Source organism: Dreissena polymorpha, chromosome 12 (assembly GCF_020536995.1).
Source record: "Dreissena polymorpha isolate Duluth1 chromosome 12, UMN_Dpol_1.0, whole genome shotgun sequence".
NCBI lineage: Eukaryota > Metazoa > Mollusca > Bivalvia > Myida > Dreissenidae > Dreissena > Dreissena polymorpha.
The window spans coordinates 54637216-54661326 of NC_068366.1; the positions used below are offsets into that span (position 1 = coordinate 54637216).

The following is a 24111-nucleotide window of genomic DNA, read 5'->3' on the forward strand; positions in this document are numbered from 1 at the left end:
AAGTCTCACCATGCGAAAGTGACGTAATGCGACGACCGTAAAGTAGATGTGCAGGTGTCAAAGGAACCGGATCATCGATTGCGGAAGACGTGTGTGACAAAGGACGATCATTAATGACAGCCTCGATTTCCGTAATGATCGTCTGTAATATCTCGAGGTTGATGTAGGCACGTCCGAGTATCTTCTTTAGGGTTGTCTTAGTAAGTCCAATAAGACGCTCCCACCACCCACCGTACCAAGGGGCTCTCTGGGGAATGAATCGCCATTCGACTCCTAGGTTGCTCAGTGTGTCTTGAACTGAGGTTGAATATCTTAGATTCATAAGCTCTCTAGAAGCTGCGATGAATGTTGTGGCGTTGTCAGAAATCATAATTTTAGGCAAAGACTTCCGACTTGTAAATCTTCTAAACGCTTGAAGAAATGATTCTGTTGACAGACTGGTAACAACTTCTAGGTGAACAGCCCTCGTTGCAGCACATGTAAACAGACATATGTAGGCCTTCATGTCACTTCCGGTAGTCTGTTTAATGTGAAGAGCGCCAGTGAAATCCACTCCTGTTACTGTAAATTGCGCAGAATCTTGAACTCTTGCCTTCGGTAATGGGGGTGGGTCTGGGGCCACATATGGTCTCCCGGAAATGCGGTGGCATGTGACGCACTGGCGAAGGGTGGCTTGTACGCATTGACGGATCGCGGGAACCCAGAACTTCTGTCATAAATGGGTTACTGTAGCATCACTCCTGCATGAAGATGGCGGGCGTGTGTTTCCTGGATTATGAGTCGAGTGAGCACGTGCTTCTTAGGCAACAGGAACAGAAATTTGGCGTCTTCGTCAACTGGCGCATTGTGTATTCTCCCTCGACATCGAAGAATCCCACGATCATCCAGAAATAAACTGAGTTGTTTTACTAGTGGTAATTTACTTTGTCCGGAATGTAAGCTAGTAATTTCATTTCGAAACTCCATTTCTTGACAATGCTTAATCAATAGGGTTTCAGCCTTGTATACATTCTGTACTGACAAACCACTGCATGCGTTCTGTTCAAGTTCTCGTCTACATCTTGCTACGAACTTCAGTACAAATGCTGTCACACGAAGTAACCTTTTGTATGAACTGTATCTCGTTATGTCAATCACATTCAAAATATTTGAGTTCAAGATTTCACTTCTTTGTTGCGTTGGCATAGGCTCGTTCATTACTGTGTTAACATGCGAATTGCTGGGAATCCATGTCGGCCAACGACCTCTGTCATTAAGCCATCGAGGACCTTCTTGCCACAACCTGTTGTGTAAAAGGTTTTCAGAACATATCCCGCGTGTCAAATGGTCAGCAGGGTTGTCTTTCGTAGGGCAATATCTCCATTCATAAAATTTAGTCAGTTGTTTAATTTCACACACTCGATTTGCGACAAATCGTTTCAGCACCTTTGTACTTGATAACCATTGAAGAACAATTTGGCTATCAGACCAGTACGTTATCTTGTCCGCCATAATTGCCTGCTGAATATGTGCAGCTAACCTTGCCCCTACTAAGGCAGCCATTAGTTCCAATTGTGGTAATGTCAACGATTTCAGCGGTGCAACCCGGTTTTTCGCCATCACTAGGCATGTACCTGTCCCATTCTATACGTATGTTGCCGCACCATATGACTTCATGCTAGCGTCAACAAACACATGAAGCTCTTTTGGTGACTTCGTTTCTTTGCCATCATCCGTGCTGGATAGGAACTGGCGTTTGACTGTCATCTCCGTTGCTGTGTTGAGATCAGCAGCAATGTTGGACCACGATGTTTGAATAGCAGATGGCAGAGGCGTATCCCAATCATAGTTTCCTTTCCAAATATCCTGCAGCATAATCTTAGCCCTCACTGTAACAGGACTGAGTAGGCCAAGAGGATCGTAGATCTGAGACGAAAACTTCAGTATCATTCTTTTTGTGACCTCAGGTACTTCTGGAATGTTCCTTATGACAAACTGCATTGTATCACTTTCCGTCTTCCACCGTAGACCGAGAACCTTGGTGACGTCTTCTTCATCTAGGACGTTTTCCCGTAAAGCTACTTTCTGAAGTGCTTCGCTGTTTGACGACCATGATCTAAGGTTCATGCCAGCTTTTGACATCAAAGTTCTAGATTCATGAAAATACTTCAACACTTCTGTTTCAGACTCAAAACTCGAAATGACTTTATCGACGTAAAGATCACGCTCAATCACGTTTACAGCGTTACAGTCTTTGTTCTGGCGTAGGTGCTTTAAAAGTGTGGCGTTCAAAATGAAAGGTGAACAGGTCGCGCCGAACAACACAGCTTTGAAGCGATACACTACGACTTTATCCTGCGTATCGTAAGGATCTTCGAACCAAAGAAATCTGGTCATGTCTCGGTCATTTTCGTGGAGGCCGACGTGCAGAAACGCCTTTTCTATATCTGTAGTAACGGCATACTTTTGCATTCGAAATCGTACAAGCAGCGTTGTCAAGTCATTCAGTTGAGGCAGGGTTGACTCCAAGCAATCATTTAGACTAGGGTGACTTGCAGACTTTCGGCAGCTACAGTCATAGACTACACGAACAGGGGTTGTAGATGAGTCTTTCCGTACTGGATGGTATGGAATGTAGTGGACTGTTTGAGACGGTGACTCCTTATCGACACAAACTTTCTCTATAAAACCACGTCTTTCCTGTTCCTTGATAACTTCATGATACTGTTGAAGCATTTCTTGTTCACGACGGAGTCTATGAATAGTGCCCATTGTCCGCTTTAGGGCAATTTCAAAGTTAGTGGGTAATGGTGCGTGGTCTTGTTTCCATGGTAATTTGACTTCATAACGTCCGTCACGAAATGCAATGCACTTGTCTTGGTACTCTTGTATGTAGTCCAGCTCTTTCTGGTCCTGACCATCTGACGTGACACCCATGCTTTCAAGTTTCCAAAATCGCTCAAGTATTGAGTCGTTCGGCGGGCGGGTTGCGATCACGTTCATCATGTGACTCTTGCCTGTGGTTTTTGATGTAGTCCCCGTATGAACAGGACCCGACAGTAGGTAGCCTAGCTTTGACTTCACAGCTGTAGGACTGTTCCCGCGAATAACAGTGTCTTCAACCAAGTCCCAGTAGTGGTCTGCGCTATTTAAGAAGGGCAATGTCTAGCATTGAATCGACTGAGACTTGTTGGGCTAATTTCAACCGTCGGAGATAGGGAAATGTTGCTGCAACTGACACTAGGCTTGTGTCAATGGGTTTCGCTATTGTTGGAACAACCAGGACGCTCAATGGGATCATTCCGTTGTCGTCTGTTTTCACGTAAATTGTACTGCGATCAACGTGTTGGACTCTCGTTGTGATTCCACCGAATGACGCAATGTTAAACATTTCAATACCATCAAACGGAAGTTGTAGTTGGTCTGCCAGCTGCTGCGTAATGCAAGACTTCTGGGAGCCCTCGTCGAAGAGGATAGCTGCATCGACGGCCGTCTCCTTGATACCTACAGTAGCAATTGCCGTCTTTAGAAGAACACCAGAGTGTGTGTATTTCATAGAAGAGTGGAAAACAGTAGCTTCCGGTCTCAAAGACGATGTTTCCGGTGTGCTTTCATGTCTAGTTTTGTCATCGCTGCTGGCGCTGCAGATACTCGTGTGGTGTTTCCGGTGACACTGCTGACAACGACCACGCGATCTGCAAAGTGAAACTTGATGCTTACCAAGACAATTGTAACACAGCTTGTCCTTTTTGACTACGCTTATTCGCTCGGAAGGGCTGCAATATTTCGAACATTCTGTGGGTTTGTGTTTCTCGTGACAGAATGGACAAGAAAATGTTTGTTTCTTCACATTCAAGGATTCGCTCTTGTCGAATTTAGCCTTCTTAGCGTGGTTCACCCCTGCGTAGAATGACGCAGTTTTCATGAACTGGGCGACTTCCGGATACGATGCATTTCCGGCTTCCATGATGTCGAGCTCTCTGTAGATAGCGCGGCGGAGGTCACACAGCTTCCAGTTAGTATCTCCTCGTTCTCGGGCCAGGTTTCGCTTAATGTCTGCCGGTAGCTTCTCTAATATAACCGGAACAAGCAGATCGCCATACGTGTCCTGCTGTTGGCCGATGGATTCCAAGTTCCGGATGTGTGTCTCCATTTTGTCATAAAAACTTCGAACACTCTGCAGGTTGTAGAGAGGAGCCGGTAATTGAAGCAGTGCCTGCATAATTGCGTGGGTGATTTTGTGTTGCTGTCCATATCGTTCTTTCAGCAGTTCAATAGCCCGTTTGTAATTAGCGTTTGTCAAAGCGAAACCATCAATAGTTCTAGACGCGTCGCATTCCAACAGAGATTTGTATGTAAATGCACAGTTGTTTCAAACGAGTCCCACAATGTTTGCCATTGTAAAATATCACCATTAAATGTAGGCAGAGAGAGTTTCGGAAGTCGGTGGTACTGTGAAGTGTTGGAAACATACGAAATATCACTTAGCGTTTGGCTGTTGTTCTGAAGGTTTAGTTGTGCATGTTTCTCACTGATGGGTTCCTCGGAGTGGGCGCTTGGTTTGTGAACCAAAAGTTCGGATCGCGGCATTGTAACGACACTTGAAGATTGGAGGCCGCCCTCTTTCTCACTTCGTACCGTGCACAACGTGCGAAGTTTGTTGTCGATTTCCAACATGTACGCGTCGGTGGCTAATATTTCCTCTTCAATGCCTTCTGTATCCAATTTTGACAATATGTCCTCGTTGAGCAACGAAACTTGCGTGATTTTCTTCTCCAGAGCGTCGAGTGTGGCAATAAATTCCATAAGCGATAGCGTATAGGCGTCTGCCAGAGTGTCCAAATATCACTGAAAAACCCGTTTATTGCCATCTCGGAGCGTTTGTAGTTTTTGCAAATTCATTCTCGTATTCTTTTATCTCACGGCACCAATATCGGCGATCGTATAGTTATTGCAAATGTACTTGAAAGAAACGTAATTCAATCCAGGTTCGACCTATTTATTTGTACGTTAAAGCAACAATAACAACAACAATAGTAGCGACGTCATGTGACGTCGCGCCAAATTACGACAATAACCTTTCTTTATCCGTTCTATCCATAACGTTCTGAGCAGTATTGGGACCACCCAATTATATTAAAAGATAAGAACAAGACATTGAATGATTTAAGCCATACCCAATATCTATTTGCTTTATTTCACTACATGTGATTTATCTCTGTCAAATGTGCATGTACCGATTGCAAATAAAATTGTTCTTTATTGATTTAAATGCATAATTGCAACTTAAGTTAGGAATACCCTTAAGACCTTTGGACAGCTATGAGCCCAGGTTTAAGTCTCACCTGCAGAAGTTCACGTTGTCAATCATCAGCCATTGACCTTGCACCAGGGATTTTACAAGGACACTGTCCACCCACTCAAACGCCCCGCCCCCTTGACCAGCAACGGCCAATGAGAGCTTCCCTTTTAGTTTTATCAACCTCTTCTTAATGGCTGAAATCTGTGACAGCATTCCTGAAAATATTTATCATAATGTGTTAACTGTAAACTGATTTCATAATTTATTGATTATTAGTACCTTTATTACAATATACATGAAAATTAAACTGTTATTAGTGTGAGCGTTAGCTCACGCTAAAGTAGAGAGGCAGTTTTGCAAATCAGTCTGCTTTAACTACGCTAGGGACGACAACTGCAGCTAGTAACGATAACCACTGCCTGTTTATACTTAACCACTGGTACACTGTAACAGACAGCATGTATAAGGTTTAAGAGCTTGTTCAACGATATTGGCCAGTCTAGTGTTTATAACAGCTTGTGCGACGACATTTGCAGGTTTATCATTGAAATCTGTACATATTGGCTGCTTTCAGGGAAAATGGGGCTTAATGCTCCATTAAAAGTCTGTCATGTTGGAAAAATTATTGCTCAATAATTTAAAGAAAATAGATACAGTATTAGATAAACATAACACAACATGTACATGATTATAGGCTTGTTATTTTTCAGCAAGGAAACAAAATTCTAAAGATGGTTGCCAGTGCAGCAACCAATTTCTGAAAAAAAGAGACATATTGTTGTTATTTTGTCTAAGTAATCTCTATAACATAAATATGAGGATAAACAGTGCACACACATCTCGACCTGTGCTTTAAGACACACTCTATCAATTTGAATGGGTTGTGTTCATTTCAAACTTGCGATATAAAAAGCTAAAACATAATTTTCAAAAACTGAAGTGCATCTAAGATTATGCAATAGCGAACAACTTCAGTGCCTTCAGCGCTTTGATTTTTATAAAAACAGCTGTAACTTGAAATGTAGGCACAGTACCAGTAGTTAGGCATAGCAAGACATATTGTAAAACTTAGATTTTGGAAGTTTATAATTCAAAGCTATTCCTAGAAGCTTAGAGAATCACACATTTCTTGCGATCTTCAAAAATTTTATTATAATAAAATAAACTAACCAGAGTTTTCCGGGAAATTTCTTGCGATCTTCTTGCACATATTCAGGATTGTTAAGATGTCCGATACTTGAGTTCTCTTCTGGTGGAGCTCGTCCACACTTGACAGAGTGCCAGCTGTTGAATATAGGAAGAATGAAATGAGCCGCGCTCTGGTAAAACAGGGCTTAATGCATGTACGTAAACTGCTGTCCAAAATTAGCCAGTGCAGTCCGCAAACAACTCCTTTAGCTTTGATTGTATTTTTGTTTAACCCTTTGCATGCTGGGTAATTTGTCTTTTGCTAATATGTCGTCTGCTGAATTTCTAAAATTAGCATTTTCTTCGATTTTTTTCAAAGAATACTATCAGAATAGCAAACAGTTTGGATCCAAACTGTTTGCAAAGGCCTTCAAAATTCGGTTCCCGCACTGAAAGGGTTAAAGGGATCTCTTCTAAGGAAAAAAACCCATTTTTTCCAGAGTGAGGCTCAAACATAATATATAACATGGTCATGGACAGAAATATACAACCCTTTAAATAATAGAACCCCAAGGGATGCCATATTTTTTTGGCTGGTTATTTTCTCCGAAAACAGCCGAGCTAAAAAATGAGACATTTAAAAAAAAATAATAGCATGGCGATGACAAACACATTGACTGAATACAGAAATCAAGAAATAAGAATGTTAGTGCTATACACTTATTCTCCTTAAAAAATAGTGATGTAATTCAATAGGCACTATTGTAGTAAATAAGATATCACTCTACATTTAGTAGCAAGTATATATTTGCATAAACATTTACCTGTTCTTGGCTTGTTCAGACACTGTTTCCACAGTTCATGCACCTTTGTGAGCGTTGCTAGGGAGTCCTGGTTACCAAGCAGCAGCTGCTTGTTGCAAATGTCAGTCACCATGCCCTTGACAGCGTCAAGGATCTCTTCAATATGCCTACTCTCATCTGCCTGTGGTTAAATATAGTTATTTTAGTGCAATAGTTTGTTTTTTGTGTCAACAAATGTTTTTTGTCACTGAAAAGAAAACAAATTCAGAGATGTTTTCCCTTCTTTTTATTAAAGTACTGGAAATGGAACTTTTGCAAATACGAAAAAATACAAATTTCCCAATTGCTGTCTCAAGAATTCCCAATTTAAGGCTTTTATAAAAAAAAAATAATATTTTTTTAAATTAAATAAAATGCAACATTGAGTAAGTTTGCCTATGTAGCGCTAATACTATGGCTTGAACCTGAGTTAATATAGTACTGACAACTTGACAGCATTATCACAAAGATACAAGTTTTACTTTTATATTTTAAAGGTAATTAGGATTTATGTGCTTGAACAGTTAAATAATACCGGTATTTTGATTTTCTGTCTTTTCCTTATCCTTTTCCATTGTTCCTTTCCATGCCTTGCATTAATTAATAGTGAGCCAGACCATGAAACAAGTCCTCCTATATAAAACTTAGGATTCAGCAAGCCTGGTTCAAAGTTCAAAGTGCTAACTGGATGGCCCAATTTTGACTACAATAACTGCTAAAGGAGCATGTTATTATCTCATATGAAGGATGAAATCAGTTTTTAATGGGCGTAATCAATGTCAATTTTCAATACATGTTTGCCAGAATTCAATGTCAATTTTCAATACATGTTTGCCAGAATTCAATGTCAATTTTCAATATATGTTTGCCAGAATTCAATGTCAATTTTCAATACATGTTTGCCAGAATTTAAGCATATTTGAATTACAGGTTACTAAGACCATTACACATAATAAATCATGATAATGCAAGTGCAAATTTATTGTATTAGTAACAATATTTTTTAGGACAAATAATACAATAAAACCAATCAAAGATATTTCCAAAAATAAAAGGAAACAATAAAAAAAAACATAGGATTGTCCCTTAATGATACAGTGCATCGTTAAATAAATCAAGATTTTTAATTTATATGCATACATGTAATTATAAATAAAATGCATTGAAGAAAAAGTATGAAAATGTTAGAAGTTGAGTTAAGAAGTTTAAAACCATTGCAACGAATAAATTGTGCATTCTTAAATTGACTTAAAGATTTCAATATAATCCTTTGTGTGTGTATTTTCAGTTTGCAAGATGGATTGGAACAACACAACACAACACTATAGCAACCATCAGCCTGACCACAATAAAGCAGTGACCTACATCATGCTGGGAATTACTGCACTAGGTTGCCTTGGTAACACAGTAGCCATCGTAATGATTCTCTCGTTCAAAAAGTTCCGCAGGTCGTCAATAGCATTCATCTGCCACCAGTGCTTTCTAGACTTAATTCGAGGTCTCTATGGTTTCCTGTACGGCATTTATCTCCTAAACATGACTGCCATTCCCGCTTGCAGCGCTGTAGGGGTAACATACGTGTTGTTCGTGACCCTCGCAGCGTACAACCTTCTTGCGATAGTCGTCAATGAAGAGTGCGAGATGCAGAGACCTTCAGCGAATAGGGACAAAAACCATTTCTGCGTGGTGTTTGGAATAATTGTGCTGTGGTTTACATGCATACTGATACATATGGGAGTGGCATTTCTGCCGAAAGAACCGGAATACATCCCCGAAGTAGGAAGCTGCATATTCTCGTACGGCACACCAAGTAACCTAGTCTTACATATTCTGTGGATTATTCTTATCTCGATGGCCATATTCTTGACACTGCTGCATTTTCTATCCATGTTTTGCCGGATAAAGTACAAAGCGAAAAGCCTGAAATGGGCTTTAATTCACCGCTCCTTGCTTCGAGACGTGTTCTCCAAGCAAGACATTGACGTTGACCCGAAATCTGTGCAGAAAAGTTGCCATAGTAACAACCTCTGCAGTCACTTATATTTACGCAGAATCAAAATACTCTCTTCAATGGCGGTTACGTTCGTGCTTTTCTGGTACCCACTCTTCCTGCTAACAATCATTGACCATAATTTCACGTATCCCAAGCCTCTTTACAAAGCCTTGACAATTTTATCCTGGTGCCACCCTGCAACGACCTCCATTTTCGTGTTCTTCATTCTTCACGACATGTCAAACAAAGACGGCCTGCTGCGGCGAATCTATTCTGACGTCTATCCCATGATGCAATTCTACGGCAATCCAACGCACCATCCAATCATAAACAGCGAATGGGACACAGTGAACACTGGAATACTCAACAATCATTTTAGCTCTGCTGAGACCTCAAATGACCTTGACCCTGAAGGTCAAACACTACTGCCAAAAGAATCTGAGGCTGCCAACAATGAAGAAACCCGCTCTATTGTATTGACAAATGAGGCGCCTTGTACCATTCAGACACCTATTATCATAGAACAATGGGACTGTTCACCTACAAGCCCAGGAAAGCAGCGGAAAAATTAACAGTGTAACAGGACGACATAAAGATGTGGAATGTTAATATTATCTCATATGATTTGAATGTTAGGCGTTCTTTTACAATAGTTAGCCAAACGACATAGATTTATTTGCACATGAGCCTGATATAAACATTTCATAGATAATATCAAGATAAACATTCTTAAGTTCCATAAAGATTGAATCATAAAGTGTGGCTTCTAGAGTTAAGTTTTTTTGAGTATTCACCTTTTGACCTGATTTGTTGACACTGAAGACCCAGATTAAAATCCAGCCTGGATATGGTCAAGATAAACATTCTGACCAATTTTTATCAACATTGAGTCAGCACTGTGTCATCTAAAGGGGTACCAAGATTTTCCAAGATTTAACCTGGTGATCTATTTATTTGATGTTCATGACCCACAGGTGAACTTTGTATAGCCAAGATAAACAATCTGACAAAGGTTGAGTCATAAATGTGGCTACAATAGTGGTTAAGTTTTTTTCTAATATAGGACCTGGATACCTAATTTTTGGACATTTGTAGCCCAGATTCAAACTTGGTATGGATATTGTCGTAACGCACGGATGCCAGATTCAAACTCAGCCTAGATATTGTAAAAATAAACATTTTTACCAAGTTTCACAAAGGTTGGACGAAAAAAATGGCCTCTAGAGTGGTAATTGGGTAAAAGTTGACGAAACATAACACAAGACGATGGACATAGGTTGAGTAAAATAAATTGAACCAATATTTTGTTGTGACATGACATACAAACATTTGAAATAAAATGCTATGGGATCACAATACAAGTCAGATTTCTTATTATATATTTATTAAATAGCAGCTGCTACAAAAAAAAAACACTTATGCAATTACACATTCATTATTTTATGAAATGATGGTGTAGTACAACCACCTCTCAGTTTTTATTCAATTTAAAAAAATAGCTTGTGCTTATCCTGACTACACAAACAAAGGGCTTGTTGGGAATGGAATTTGTACTGTATGCTTGGTTCAAATGTAGAACAATTGACTCCAGAGGCATCACAGGCTTAAGTGTAAACAGACACTATTACATGAATATTTTTCACTTTGTTATTATTCAGATATTGATTTAACAATTATTTGTACCTGTGATGACCATTAGGAACAATTTCTGATAAGTTTTATTATAAGTATTTTGGGTGTGGAGTTTTAATTTTTCTTGTCAAAACTCACTCCTGACGTAATTATTTTTTTACGCCTTAGCAATAGTGGTTTCACACTGGTTGCTCACCTGTTCAAATCCGCCCAGAAGTTCCGTGGTATCCATGGCGCTGTTCATAGCCAGAACATTGAGCTGGTTCCCTGTCAGTCTTGCAAGCAGCTCCACTGTGCTAGACTTACCACTAGATGGGGAACCAACCTGGGTTAGGATAATAAATACCATATTTGAGCTCAAAAGTTTTGGAATAGTTAACATAGTAAGGTTGAATAGTTACACAGATATTAAGCAATGTCATGAGAATCAATCTATAAGTACCACTTTGACAATTGTTATGTCAAACCGTGAAAAGATCAATGAAATAAACAAATCAAAAGTAAGAAATTAATTATATGAAAGGTTACATAAAAAGGTTACATAAAAAGATCATGAATCAACCTGTGTCCAGAGCAGCAGATGTAAGATAGAAAATGCTAGCAAAATAATTGTATATGAAGCATTAAAATAAATTAAATAACACACCAAAACAGCCTGTCAAAAACATTATATGGGTATCAGACAATCCCAGAATCAATGTTGGTCCTTTGAGTAAATAAGTTTTAATGCAGCACTCAAATTATTTGAGCATTATTTTGGGAAAACTGGGCTTAATGCATGTTTGTAAAGTATCATCCCAGATTAGCCTGTGCAGTCCAAACAGGCTTGTCAGGACCAACACTTTCCGCTGAAACTGTATTTTCTTTTAGAAGAGACTTTCTTTATACGAAAAACTCCATTTAATGCAAAAAGTGTTGTACCTGATTAGGCTGTGCAGAATGCACAGGCTAATCTGGTACGGAACTTTATGCACATGCATTAAGCCCAATTTCAAGGAACACATCTAATTTTTGTATAAAATGTATATATCAGAAAAATAAACTAAAACATACCAGAATAGCCATCCAGTTCATCTCGACACATTTCAATAGTGACTCCAGAGGGCCCAAACTGTGGTTTAGCAACTGCAGTGAACTGGCCCTGCTGTCATGGTGATGACCTTGATCTTTGACCTCTAAGAAGGAGTGACCCACTTGCACACTGTCAGGGTCAAAGTGGAACACTCCGGAACACTGATAGGGTTCTTTCAAGTCTTCAAACACTGACATGTAGAGATTGTAAACCTGAAATTCGAATAAATTTGAAGGATTATGATGTAAACCAAACCGGTATACAAGCATGATTTTAAAATTATGTTTCAAAAGCATGCTGTCATCAATTAAAGAACACAATTTTGATCATAACAAAAAGTAAATATCACAGTTAATGCACATTTTTACATGTTGAAATTGTACTTGATTTTTGCATCTAAGACAAATATATACAACATAAACTAAACTTGTTCAACCCTTTCCCACTAAGAAGCAAAGTGAAAATGGCTTTTGCAACCAGCATAAAACCAGAATAGCCTGCAAGTAACTCGCAGTCTGTTCAGGTTTTATGCTGTTTGCTGTTCATCAGTATCAAAGGGTTGGAAATGAAGCCTGTAAAACTTGAATCAAGTACGAAAGGTCTTCAATTAAATTTAACTTTCTAAGGGACTACACATGTGTAAAAATACATATCTAACAAGCAAATTTGTTGAATTGATATCCCCCGCCAATATGCTTCTGGACACAAAAGTGTTATATTTGACACTCAAAAAAAGCATTTTTTCAAGATACAAAGGGCCATAACTCCTTTATTATCCAATGGTGTACAATGCCATTTGGCGTGCATCATACTCTTATCCATATATATACTCATACCAAGTTTCAATGAAATCCGCCAAAGCACTTCCAAGATATGGCTCGGACACAAAAAAGCATTTTTCCAAGATACAAAGGGCCATAACTCTCAGGGGTGTGATTGAGGCAAAGTCAGAGGGGAGGAAAATTCTGTTGACTGATTTTGACTACGCGAATGGCGCGCATAACGCAATGAAAAACACAAGAGTTCCGCGGTCGGAGATGACCGCATTGAAGCCGGATTTTTTATTTAAATGACAGGAAAGTACCTTTCGTGTTTTTGTCAATGCAATACTTAAATTACTGAAATATTGTTCAAAGGTCAAAATGAAATGTAAGTACTTTTCAAGGCATGAGCAAACCTTGTGTTATGTTTTGAATGCATATAACAATTTTAACATTTTAACATTGAAGGTCACAGTGACCTTGACCTTCAAATGAATGACATTGAAATGAGCAGTGGTGATCTTCTAGTACTGGCCAACCTTTATGTCAAGTTTGAAGACTCTAGGTACAAGCATACCAAAGTTATAACATGGAATAAGAACTTTAACATTTTTACCTACCAAAGTTATAAGAACTTTAACATTTTTACATTCAAGGTCACAGTGACCTTGACCTTAGAATGAATGACCTTGAAATGACCAGTGGTCATCTAAGTGTGCTTGCAAACCTTCATGTCAAGTTTGAAGACTCTATGTCCAAGCATACCAAAGTTATAACAATTTTAACATTTTAACATTTAAGGTCACAGTGACCTTGACCTTCAAATGAATGACATTGAAATGACCAGTGGTCATCTTCTAGTACTGGCCAATCTTTATTTCAAGTTTGAAGACTCTAGGTACAAGCATACCAAAGTTATAACATGAAATAAGAACTTTAACATTTTTACATTCAAGGTCACAGTGACCTTGACCTTCAAATGAATGACCTTGAAATGTCCAGTGGTTACTTACTAGTTCTGGCCAACCTTCATGTCAAGTTTCAAGACTCTAGGTCCAAGCATACCAAAGTTATAACAACTTTAACATTTTTACATTCAAGGTCACAGTGACCTTGACCTTCAAATGAATGACCTTGAAATGTCCAGTGGTTACTTACTAGTTCTGGCCAACCTTCATGTCAAGTTTCAAGACTCTAGGTCCAAGCATACCAAAGTTATAACAACTTTAACATCTTTATATTGAAGGTCACAGTGACCTTCACCTTCAAATGAATGACCTTGAAATGACCAGTGGTCATCTGTTAATCCTGGCCAACCTTCATGTCAAGTTTGAAGACTCTAGGTCCAAGCATACCAAAGTTATACCATGAAATAAGAACTTTAACATTTTTACATTCAAGGTCACAGTGACCTTGACCTTCAAATGAATGACCTTGAAATGACCAGTGGTTACTAACTAGTTATGGCCAACCTTCATGTCAAGTTTCAAGACTCTAGGTCCAAGCATACCAAAGTTATAACAACTTTAACATTTTTTATATTGAAGGTCACAGTGACCTTGACCTTCAAATGAATGACCTTGAAATGACCAGTGGTCATCTGTTAATCCTGGCCAACCTTCATGTCAAGTTTGAAGACTCTAGGTCCAAGCATACCAAAGTTATACCATGAAATAAGAACTTTAACATTTTCGAGCACGCCGCCACCCCGCCCGCCCGCCCCCCCCGCCCGCCCGACAACATCAATCTATAAGCCGAGATTTTTTCGAAAAAAATCCGGCTAATAAAAACAGACATTAAAATAAACAACTTTTTGAACTTCATAACAATATTTCTTTATAAAAACCTGTTAAACTTCACATTAATCATACTGAGGATGCAAAGTAAACAGTTAAGTATTTATTGTGATCAATAGCAGCTGTTTTTTAATGTATTGAATGACCGTTAATAGACTAAATATAAACAAACACACTTGAGTGTTCTTCTGGAGTTAATGATGCATTAACTGAGTTAAATTAATATATTTAATTTGTTTACCTTTCAATATCTTGCCTTTCACATCTTCACTCAGTTCAAAGCTATTTCAGTTAACTGAACAGCGTGACAAACATAATAAAGCAGAATATGCATATGAATCTGATTATACACAGACCCACAGATGGGCATATTTCTTAACAAAATATGTATTGCTTGTATCTAAAACGTAGTCTTTTTTTTGACAAGCACATTTCATTATTCCTATCAGACTAGGTGATGTCAGTCGTTTATTCGATTGCTATTTGTTATTTCAATAATCTTAATTTTCTCTTCACACTGGCGCCATTTGCAAACAAATCACAGAGCGCATTTTAAGAACACTATTTTAATTGGAAGATTGGGAAACGACAGCCAATTATATTGCTCGTTTTAAAAATGCTTAGGCAGAATCTACCAGTGTAAAATGCGTAGAGATTTCGCGGGCCCCGGATATTTCGGGCCGCTTATGAAATACGTCCGCGGAATCGGTGGTAGCCCCTCTCCCCCACATTTTTTTGAACGAATTTACGCAAATCTCAGAAGTGACATCCGGGACAACCCGATCCGCGGAAAAATCACACCCCTGAACTCTGTTATTAACAGATGGTGTAAATGCCATTATGCGTGCAACATCCTCTTATCCATATATATACTCATACCAAGTTTCATTGAAATTCGCCAAAGCACTTCCAAGATATGGCTCCAGACACAAAAGTGACACTCAAAAAAGCATTTTTCAAGATACAAAGGGCCATACCTCCTTTATTATCCAATGGTGTACAATGCCATTTGGCGTGCATCATCCTCTTATCTATATATATACTCATACCAAGTTTCAATGAAATCCTCCAAAGCACTTCCAAGATATGGCTCCGGACACAAAAAAGCATTTTTCCAAGATACAAAGGGCCATAACTCTGTTATTAACAGATGGTGTACAATGCCATTAGGCGTGCATCATCCTCTTATCCATATTTATACTCATACCAAGTTTCATTCAAATCCGCCAAAGCACTTCCAAGATATGGCTCCGGACACAAAAGTGCTGGCCGGACGGCAGAAGGAAAGACGGACGGACATACAACGCCAAAACAATATCCTTCCGCCTATGGCGGGGGATAATTAGTTAAATGTTAACTGGTATGATAAACATGCTTTTAAACAAGATTAACTAGAAATGTGACACAGCAACACAATGTGGACACAGGCAAACAACTATTTATCATACAGTAGACAAAAAGACAAAGGGCCACAATTCGGTCAAACAGGTTGAAGAAACAATCATAAAAAATTAGGGTCATTCAGCTTTGAAAGTTGGTCGAAATCAGCCCAGTGCATTATTCATTGCTTCCCTACCAGTTGGAGCAAAACGAGACATTTGTTAGTCAGTCGAACACAAAATTAATCGGTCCCAATTGGTTTCAATGAAATGACTAACATGCTCTAAAGCAGAATTTAAAAAAAACACAAAAAAACAGTCCCTCAAACACAAAGTTGAACAAAAAAAGTGCCCCACCTTTTGCTTATCAGCAGGTGTCCTCATCCTATCAGCAAACACCAAGCCTAGGTACTCGCCTGGATCAAGGTTCTCAGGCCGCTGAAAATCAATGTGTTTTGTTTTTTAAGTGTTAATATTTTGATTTAGAACACAACCAGAAATAAAGCAAAATTAACACAAGAAATCCATATTTTTATTGAAGCTTCCTATAACAGTTTACAAACACTACAAAATGACAAGATATATACACAAGTCGTGTTCTGAGAAAAACTGGGCATAATGCATAATAGTGCATAAAGTGCCGTCCCAAATTAGCCTATGCAATCGGCACAGGCTAATCAGGGACGACAATTTCCGCTTTTATGACATTTTCGTTAAAATGAAGTCTCTTCTTAGCAAAAATCCAATTTGGGCGGAAAGTGTCGTCCCTGAGTCTGCACAGGCTAATCTGGGACGACACTTTACGCACATGCATTATGCCCAGTTTTCTCAGAACGTGACTCATATGCTCAATAAAACAGCATGCTCAAATATTTGGCTTAAACCATATACTTCAATTATGTTTCAAAAAGCATTTTCTGTAATCAAAGACAGGTAATCATACTTTTTTTATGATCCAGTACTTAATCTTAATATGTGCTTTAACCATCACATACAGAGCTTACAGCATATTAATCACTATTAATTATTAAATAATTAATTCAAAACGACAACTTCTGCTAAGAAGATCTGAAAACAATTCAGTCTCCCACATGATATTGGTTGTTCAATATAAGATCACTGACAATGAGGACTGACCTGGTTTTGTCTAAGAAGGTCACACCATCTGAAGAGGTCACGAAGGTTGAACTCCCATGGTCCTCCTTTCTGACCCCATGACCCCTGTGCCCCAGTTTCCTCATACATCTGTAGATAAATATGTAGCCTTAACTTCATGACTATAGAAAACATGTTATTATGGTAATCCATCAATTTATCAATTAATTGAAAGTGGAAAGATTCAAAATCTATTTATTCTTGCAGAAAGCTAGAACTTAATATTTTGAAGCATGGTATTTGCTTTTTGCAAAGTTTAACAAATTTTCAAACTATGTTTTGAGATTAATGCATGTGCATAAAGTGCTGTCCCAGATTAGCCTGTGCAGTCAGCACAGGCTAATCAGCGATGGTACTTTTCGCTTTTATATATTTTTCGCTTCAAGAAAGTCTCTTCTTAGCAAAAATCAAGTTTACACGGAAAGTGTTGTCCCTGATAAGCCTGTGCCAACTGCACAGGCTAATCTGGGACAGCATTTTACGCAACATGTATTAAACCTCTTTTTCACAGAGCACAGCCCAAATATTTTGAGCAAGTCCTGTGCCTGACTCAAACCTTTAAAAGCTGCATAACCAAACATCCTGATACCACCTGACAACACAGACCGTATAACCTACCTTTCTAATGAAGTGCACCATGTTCTGGAGAACTTCCTGTGGAATGTCTGTGTACATCGTACTGGCAATGAACATCAGATCTGCCACCGTTAGAGGCTCTATGTACACCTACAATGAGCGGGAAAATATGGAAAATGTGTGAACTATCGGGAATAAAGCTTCTGTAGGGTCTTAGGTTGATAATGTACATCGGATCGGCCTCTGTTAGAGGCTATATGTACTAACGTAATGAGAGGCAACATTATGAATAAGGCTTTTAAACAATTAATCCAATATAGTTTGTGTTGGTCTTCATATATAAACAACTAATGATGACTAATGTTATATACAAGAGCATCACCTGAACAAGGGACAAAATTGTCACAAAACCAGGTTTTCATTGTGAAAAAAAAATCTGATTAAGGGAGACAACTCAAACTGAACTTTTGAAATGAACAAACAAAATTAACCCCCTTTGTAAGTTTGTTTCAAAATAAATCTATTTTAAGTTGTGGTGACCTTGACATTGGAGATATTGACGTGATTCTTTCGTGTGACACACCGTCCCATGATGGTGAACAAATGTGCCAAATAATTGTAAAATCTCACAATGAATGACATAGTTATGGACCAGACAAGCTCATTTACTGCCAATTTTGACCTTTGAACTCAAAGTGTGACCTTGACCTTGGAGATATCGACGTAATTATTTCGCGCGACACACCGTCCAATGATGGTGAACAAATGTGCCAAATGATTTTAAAATATGACAATGAACGACATAGTTATGGCCAGGACAAGCTTGTTCCGCCCGCCTGCCAGCCAGCCAGCCCCCCCCCGCATTCGCCAATCTAATAACCAGTTTTTTTCTTCGGAAAACCTGGTTAATTTTTTCCTTCGGAAAACCTGGTTAAAAAACAAACCAAACAGAAGGAATATAATGAAGATTTCATGAATTTATCATACATAATTTGTATTCTCTTCTATCCTCAAGTAGATTACTGTAACATAGATTTTCGTGGATTTATCAGATACAATGTATATAATCTTCTATACTCAAGGACACAACTGTAACATACATTGAAGAGCATGATCAGATCAGAAAAAACAACAACAGACGTTAAATGATACCTGTGTAAATCTATTCAGGAAGGACCTGGGCAGCCCTTTCCTACCACCACCCTGGTTGAGAGGATTCTGACAGGCAAACAGGCGCGTCTTCTCGTGCTGTATGTGGAACGTCTTGCCGAGCTCGGGGATGTAAACCTCTGCACGATGGTCGAGGCAGGCATTGAGTCCCTCCAGCACAGACTGGGACGCGAGGTTCAGCTGTAACAGGGTCCACAGGCATATGAGCAGGGTTCTGGGATACTGGGCTTAATTCATGTTAGATTGGTTACCTCCCCTTATCTATCGCTACTCTCTATATAGGGATCAGTACAAGCTAATTTTACCGGTCCAAAATTGAACCGGTTACATGTATTTTTAGAAACATGTCAGGGGAAGTTATCCGTGTACCATTTCCGGTTTATTTTCACGAACATTTTGACAGCAGACAGGCAAGAATAAAAGCTCATTCTAGTCAAATAAGATTCATAATACATATGAAACTTGAGTACTACATGATACATAATATCCTCCCGTAACTTAAAAGTGGAAATTCTTAATTTGTGAGCATGTGAATCTTTGTATGTGATATAGTTATCAACGGAATGATAGAGAGATTTAACAAGAGCACCGCCTTGCGGGTGCAGACCGCTCATCTATTTTCTTTTTGGGTGCGATGGTTGGATGGTATTTCAAACATAACCGTTTAAAAAAAAAAAATGGGGGGGGGGGGTATAGTGTGAGGGTGTGGTGGTAATTTGTGAGATGATCTTAAAAAAAAAAAAAAATTCAAAAAAAATTCAAAAAAAATTCAAAAATTGGGGGGGGGGTGGGGGGGAGGGTGGGGGGTTAGGTATAGTGTGAGGGTGTGGTGGTCATTTGTGACATGATCTAAAAAAAAAAAAAATTGGGGGGGAGGGGGGGAGGAGGGAGGGCATGGGGGATGGTTTGGGTGGAGTCTATTGTGGTATGTCAGGTAAGAGTAGTTTTTTCAAAGTATCAATCAAATCTAATCATAAATAAAGAAGTTGTGGCAATTTTAGCAAAATTTTATAATTTGACCTTGAGAGTCAAGGTCATTCAAAGGTCAAGGTAAAATTCAACTTGCCAGGTACAGTAACCTCATGATAGCATGAAAGTATTTGAAGTTTGAAAGCAATAGCCTTGATACTTAAGAAGTAAAGTGGTTCGAAACACAAAATTTAACCATATATTCAAAGTTACTATGTCAAAAAAGGGCCATAATTCCGTAACAATGACAACCAGAATTATGCAACTTGTCCTTTTACTGTACCCTTATGATAGTTTGGGAGTGTTCCAAGTATGAAAGCAATATCTATGATACTTTAGGGGTAAAGTGGACCAAAACACAAATCTTAACCAAATTTTCAATTCTCTAAGTATAAAGGGCCCATAATTCCGTCCAAATGCCAGTCAGAGTTACATAACTTTGCCTGCACGGTCCCCTTATGATAGTTAATAAGTGTTGCAAGTATGAAAGCAATAGCTTTGATACTGTAGGAATAAAGTGGACCTAAACACAAAACTTAACCAAATTTTCAATTTTCTAAGTATAAAAAGGGCACATAATTCTGTCAAAATGCCAGTCAGAGTTACATTACTTTGCCTGCACAGTCCCCTTATGATAGTAAGTAAGTTTTGCAAGTATGAAAGCAATAGCTTTGATACTTAAGGAACAAAATGGACCTAAACACAAACTTAACCAAAATTTTCAATTTTCTAAGTATAAAAAGGGCACAAAATTCTGTCAAAATGCACGCCAGAGTTATCTAACTTTGCCTGCCCAGTCCCCTCATGATAGTAAGTAAGTGTACCAAGTTTGAATGCAAAAGCATTGATACTTTCTGAGAAAAGTGGACCTAAACGCAAAACTTAACCAAAATTTTCAATTTTCTAAGTATAAAAAGGGCACATAATTCTGTCAAAATGCACGCCAGAGTTATCTAACTTTGCCTGCCCAGTCCCCTCATGATAGTAAGTAAGTGTACAAAGTTTGAATGCAATAGCATTGATACTTTCTGAGAAAAGTGGACCTAAACGCAAAACTTAACCGGACGCCGACGCCAACGCCGACGCCGAAGCCAAGGTGATGACAATAGCTCAAATTTTTTTTTCAAAAAATAGATGAGCTAAAAAATAATCTGGGGAATGCCGCGAGCGAACCATAACATTCTAACGTCCTGTCACGAAAGGCGCTACCGATTGGCCTTCGCGTTATCCAATTAAGATCGCCGATACATTAGCCTGTACCTGTTGTATATTATAGTCAAGGGAGTCAACAGTAATATTCAATGGGGAACCAGTTAAAATTCATGTGTGTGTACAGAATCGTCCCAATTAGCCTTCACAGTCTGCACAGGCCCATCAGTGACCACATTTTCCGCCTAGACTGGATTTTTTTCAGAAGTTACTTTCTTTAATGAAAAGCAGAACGTGTTGTCCCTAATAAGCCTTTGCGGACTGAAAAAGCTAATCTGGGAAGACACATACGCAGAATAGGTTGCAGTGGTGTAGTGGATAAGGTGTTCTTAAGATTTCCCACATAGATACCAAGTACTGGTTCTAGTCCCAGGAAATGGACTCGAGAGTGTTTCAAATAAGTCTTAGGCTTTCTATGCAATCAAGCTAAAATAGGGTGATAACAACTTATAATAAATAGTTAAATAAGATTAGTTGAATACACACAGAGCAGCTGTCTGAGAAAAGACAGTTATTTCAAAAGTAATTGTTGGAAACAATCCTGTTGAAGTAAAATAAATCAAATTAAATATGTTGAACAGAAATTAGTTTGACTGCAATGGTTATGCCCTTACATCAATTTAAGTGAAGATACAATAAAAATTTAAAAGAGCAGAAATTGTTTCAAGAGCTATAACTCTTAAACCCAGAGGGCAATTTGGTTTATTATCTATGACTTAGCTAAGATATGAGCCTCTCTATGTTAAAACCTGGCTAAATGCATATGCACAACGTGTCGTCCCAGATTCAAGGATGACACCTTCCACTTTTATGGAATTTTTCCCTTAAAAGAAGTTTTGTTTTTTTTTAAATCTGGATTGGATGGAAAGTGTCGTCACTGATTAGCCTGTGCGAACAGCACAGGCTTACCTGGGACGCCACTTTTACACAGATGTATTTAGCCCAGTTTTCCCACAGATAGCTCATATATAGCATAAAAAGAAGAGAATTTCTTCATATCTCACCTCATCTAGGACGACCCAGCTGCCAGCTTTTAGGGCCTGCAACAGGGGCCCATCCCTCCAGGCAAACCTGCCTCCCTCGGCCCCTTCCACGGGCAGGTCAGCCCCAAACAGGTCTGTCACATCCTGAAAGTGGGATAAATATTTAATGATATAAGCCGCGCTCTGTGAAAAGGGGGTTAAATGCATATGCATAAGGAGTTGTCCCAGATTAGCCTGTGCAGTCCACACAGGCTAATCAGGGACGACACTTTACGCTTAAACTGGATTTTGCTATGAAGAGCCTTTTTTTAAACGAAAAATATCTTTAAAGAAAGTAAACAACTTTTTAAGTACTATTCCATGATTGATTTTGATATGTTTGGTTACTTGTTAAGCAAATATCTACTGTATGACAAACAGATATCATAACGCATCCTTCATATCACACATGCCAATTGCTTGCAGTTCTCATTTTAAGGTCCAAAGATACAAACTACTAGACTTACAGTCTGTTCTGAGAGGTTTATTCTGACAAGTTCACGTCCGGACGCCCGGGCTATCGCGGTCACCAGGCTGGTCTTCCCCACCCCAGGGCTGCCCTCCAGCAGTAGGGGGCGGGGCAACTGTAGGGCCCTTAACACGCGCTGTGCGTTCCTGCATGTGCCAGGGGCTTCAAGGGCGTACCGTGCATTGTCATGGGATTTCTTGTCACCTGAAGAGAGTAGTTAATCTGTAGCATGGCTTATGTAGAATATAATATATTGAAAACTGGTATATAAGCCAAAAGTATACAAGTTTATAACAATGATGATATCAACATTTCACAAGTGTCAGTGAAGAAAACACACCAACATAAGAAAATAATGTCAAGTAACTGACAACAAAAGACTTGGTATAACACTTCATCATAAAGTGTGATATTCCCTCTGAGGCTGTCATGGTTTTAATACTTTTTATTTTGACTGTCTTATTTGATACTGTACAGGTTGTTTATCTTACAATATGACTTTTCTACAATTTCAGAAATTTATTTTATTTTAATTTTCTTGGTTTCTTTCATTTGTCATTCATTTCAGGAAAATATTGGACATAAAATACACTGTTTATAAATTAAAAAGTACAATGAAAAGTTAAACTTCCTTGTATGGTCTTTGATAATCCAAACTGCTGTTTATTTAACATTTCATTCAAAACTCATCAGACAAAATAAACACTACAAAGCTAACCTTTGGCAACACTAAAAGGTGGTATGCAAAAGTCTTCCACCGTTTCCATGACAGCTTGTTTGGTCATGTGACTGTCGTCAAGGAGCCCAAGGTCATCAAGGTCATACTCTTGCCGGGTCAGAGAGTTCACCTGCCTTATCAGGAACCCTAGACTGGCTGCACGTAACTGTCCAACAACGACATCTTTTCCTTGACTGGTTGTGCCTGAAAAAAACATTGGAGATTTTACTGCAACTTAAAGTTTTTCTTGTGTGATGGCAGCTGGATTTGCACACCTCAAAAGATTTCAGATTAAATGTAAATGTATTACAGATTGTCTACACCTTTCACTAATACAAACCTCTGGCAATAAAGAAAATATTTTCATAACAGTATACTAATATTGAAATTAAAAAGTAATGTTTTGATACATTATACGTTTTAAATGATTTTTTTTTCTAGTTCAACTTGTTAAATTTCCATCCTTTTAATGTATGTTCAGGCAACTATCGATATATCAAAATTTCTCAAAACTCTAATTACCTGCCCCTAGACCATCCAAAAACACCAAACAAGCCCCATGTATATAGGCCACAGCAGGGTCAAGTTGGTTCAAGGTCACATCATCTGTTTCCATGGCATCGGCAGAGCTGACCTTCCTGGAGCAGGTGTTTATGAACTGGACCCAAGTCAATATGTCTCTTATACTCACAGTGCACCTGGATAATTGGGTCATACAATTAGACGCAGGACAAAAACAAGACAATGACAATTAATGATTGTGCGTTGACTTCACATCGCCATTTATCTGTACATGTGCAATGTTTCGTAAAAAAATCCAATGTCTACTTGACACAGTAGTATTAAGATTTTTATTTAATATTCACCATATGTTTGACCTCTGTTTCATGAATATATTGGACATACACACATTTTCAATGATGGTGGTAACATCCATAA

At 38.7% G+C, this 24111-nt stretch overlaps 1 protein-coding gene across 1 annotated transcript in view; it reads right to left on the reverse strand.

The window, feature by feature from the left end:
* LOC127852623 (midasin-like) overlaps nucleotides 1-24111 on the reverse strand; it is a 93595-nt gene that overhangs the window by 25514 nt on the left and 43970 nt on the right. Inside the window, exons 29-41 of the mRNA XM_052386575.1 lie at nucleotides 23695-23870; nucleotides 23173-23376; nucleotides 22453-22658; nucleotides 21968-22090; nucleotides 18768-18965; nucleotides 17658-17765; nucleotides 17022-17129; nucleotides 16242-16322; nucleotides 11930-12160; nucleotides 11073-11201; nucleotides 7234-7393; nucleotides 6452-6565; nucleotides 5325-5496 (exon numbers count right to left, since the gene is read on the reverse strand). Coding sequence (XP_052242535.1) covers nucleotides 5325-5496; nucleotides 6452-6565; nucleotides 7234-7393; nucleotides 11073-11201; nucleotides 11930-12160; nucleotides 16242-16322; nucleotides 17022-17129; nucleotides 17658-17765; nucleotides 18768-18965; nucleotides 21968-22090; nucleotides 22453-22658; nucleotides 23173-23376; nucleotides 23695-23870 — 2010 coding nt within the window. The remainder of the gene's footprint in view (nucleotides 1-5324; nucleotides 5497-6451; nucleotides 6566-7233; nucleotides 7394-11072; nucleotides 11202-11929; nucleotides 12161-16241; nucleotides 16323-17021; nucleotides 17130-17657; nucleotides 17766-18767; nucleotides 18966-21967; nucleotides 22091-22452; nucleotides 22659-23172; nucleotides 23377-23694; nucleotides 23871-24111) is intronic.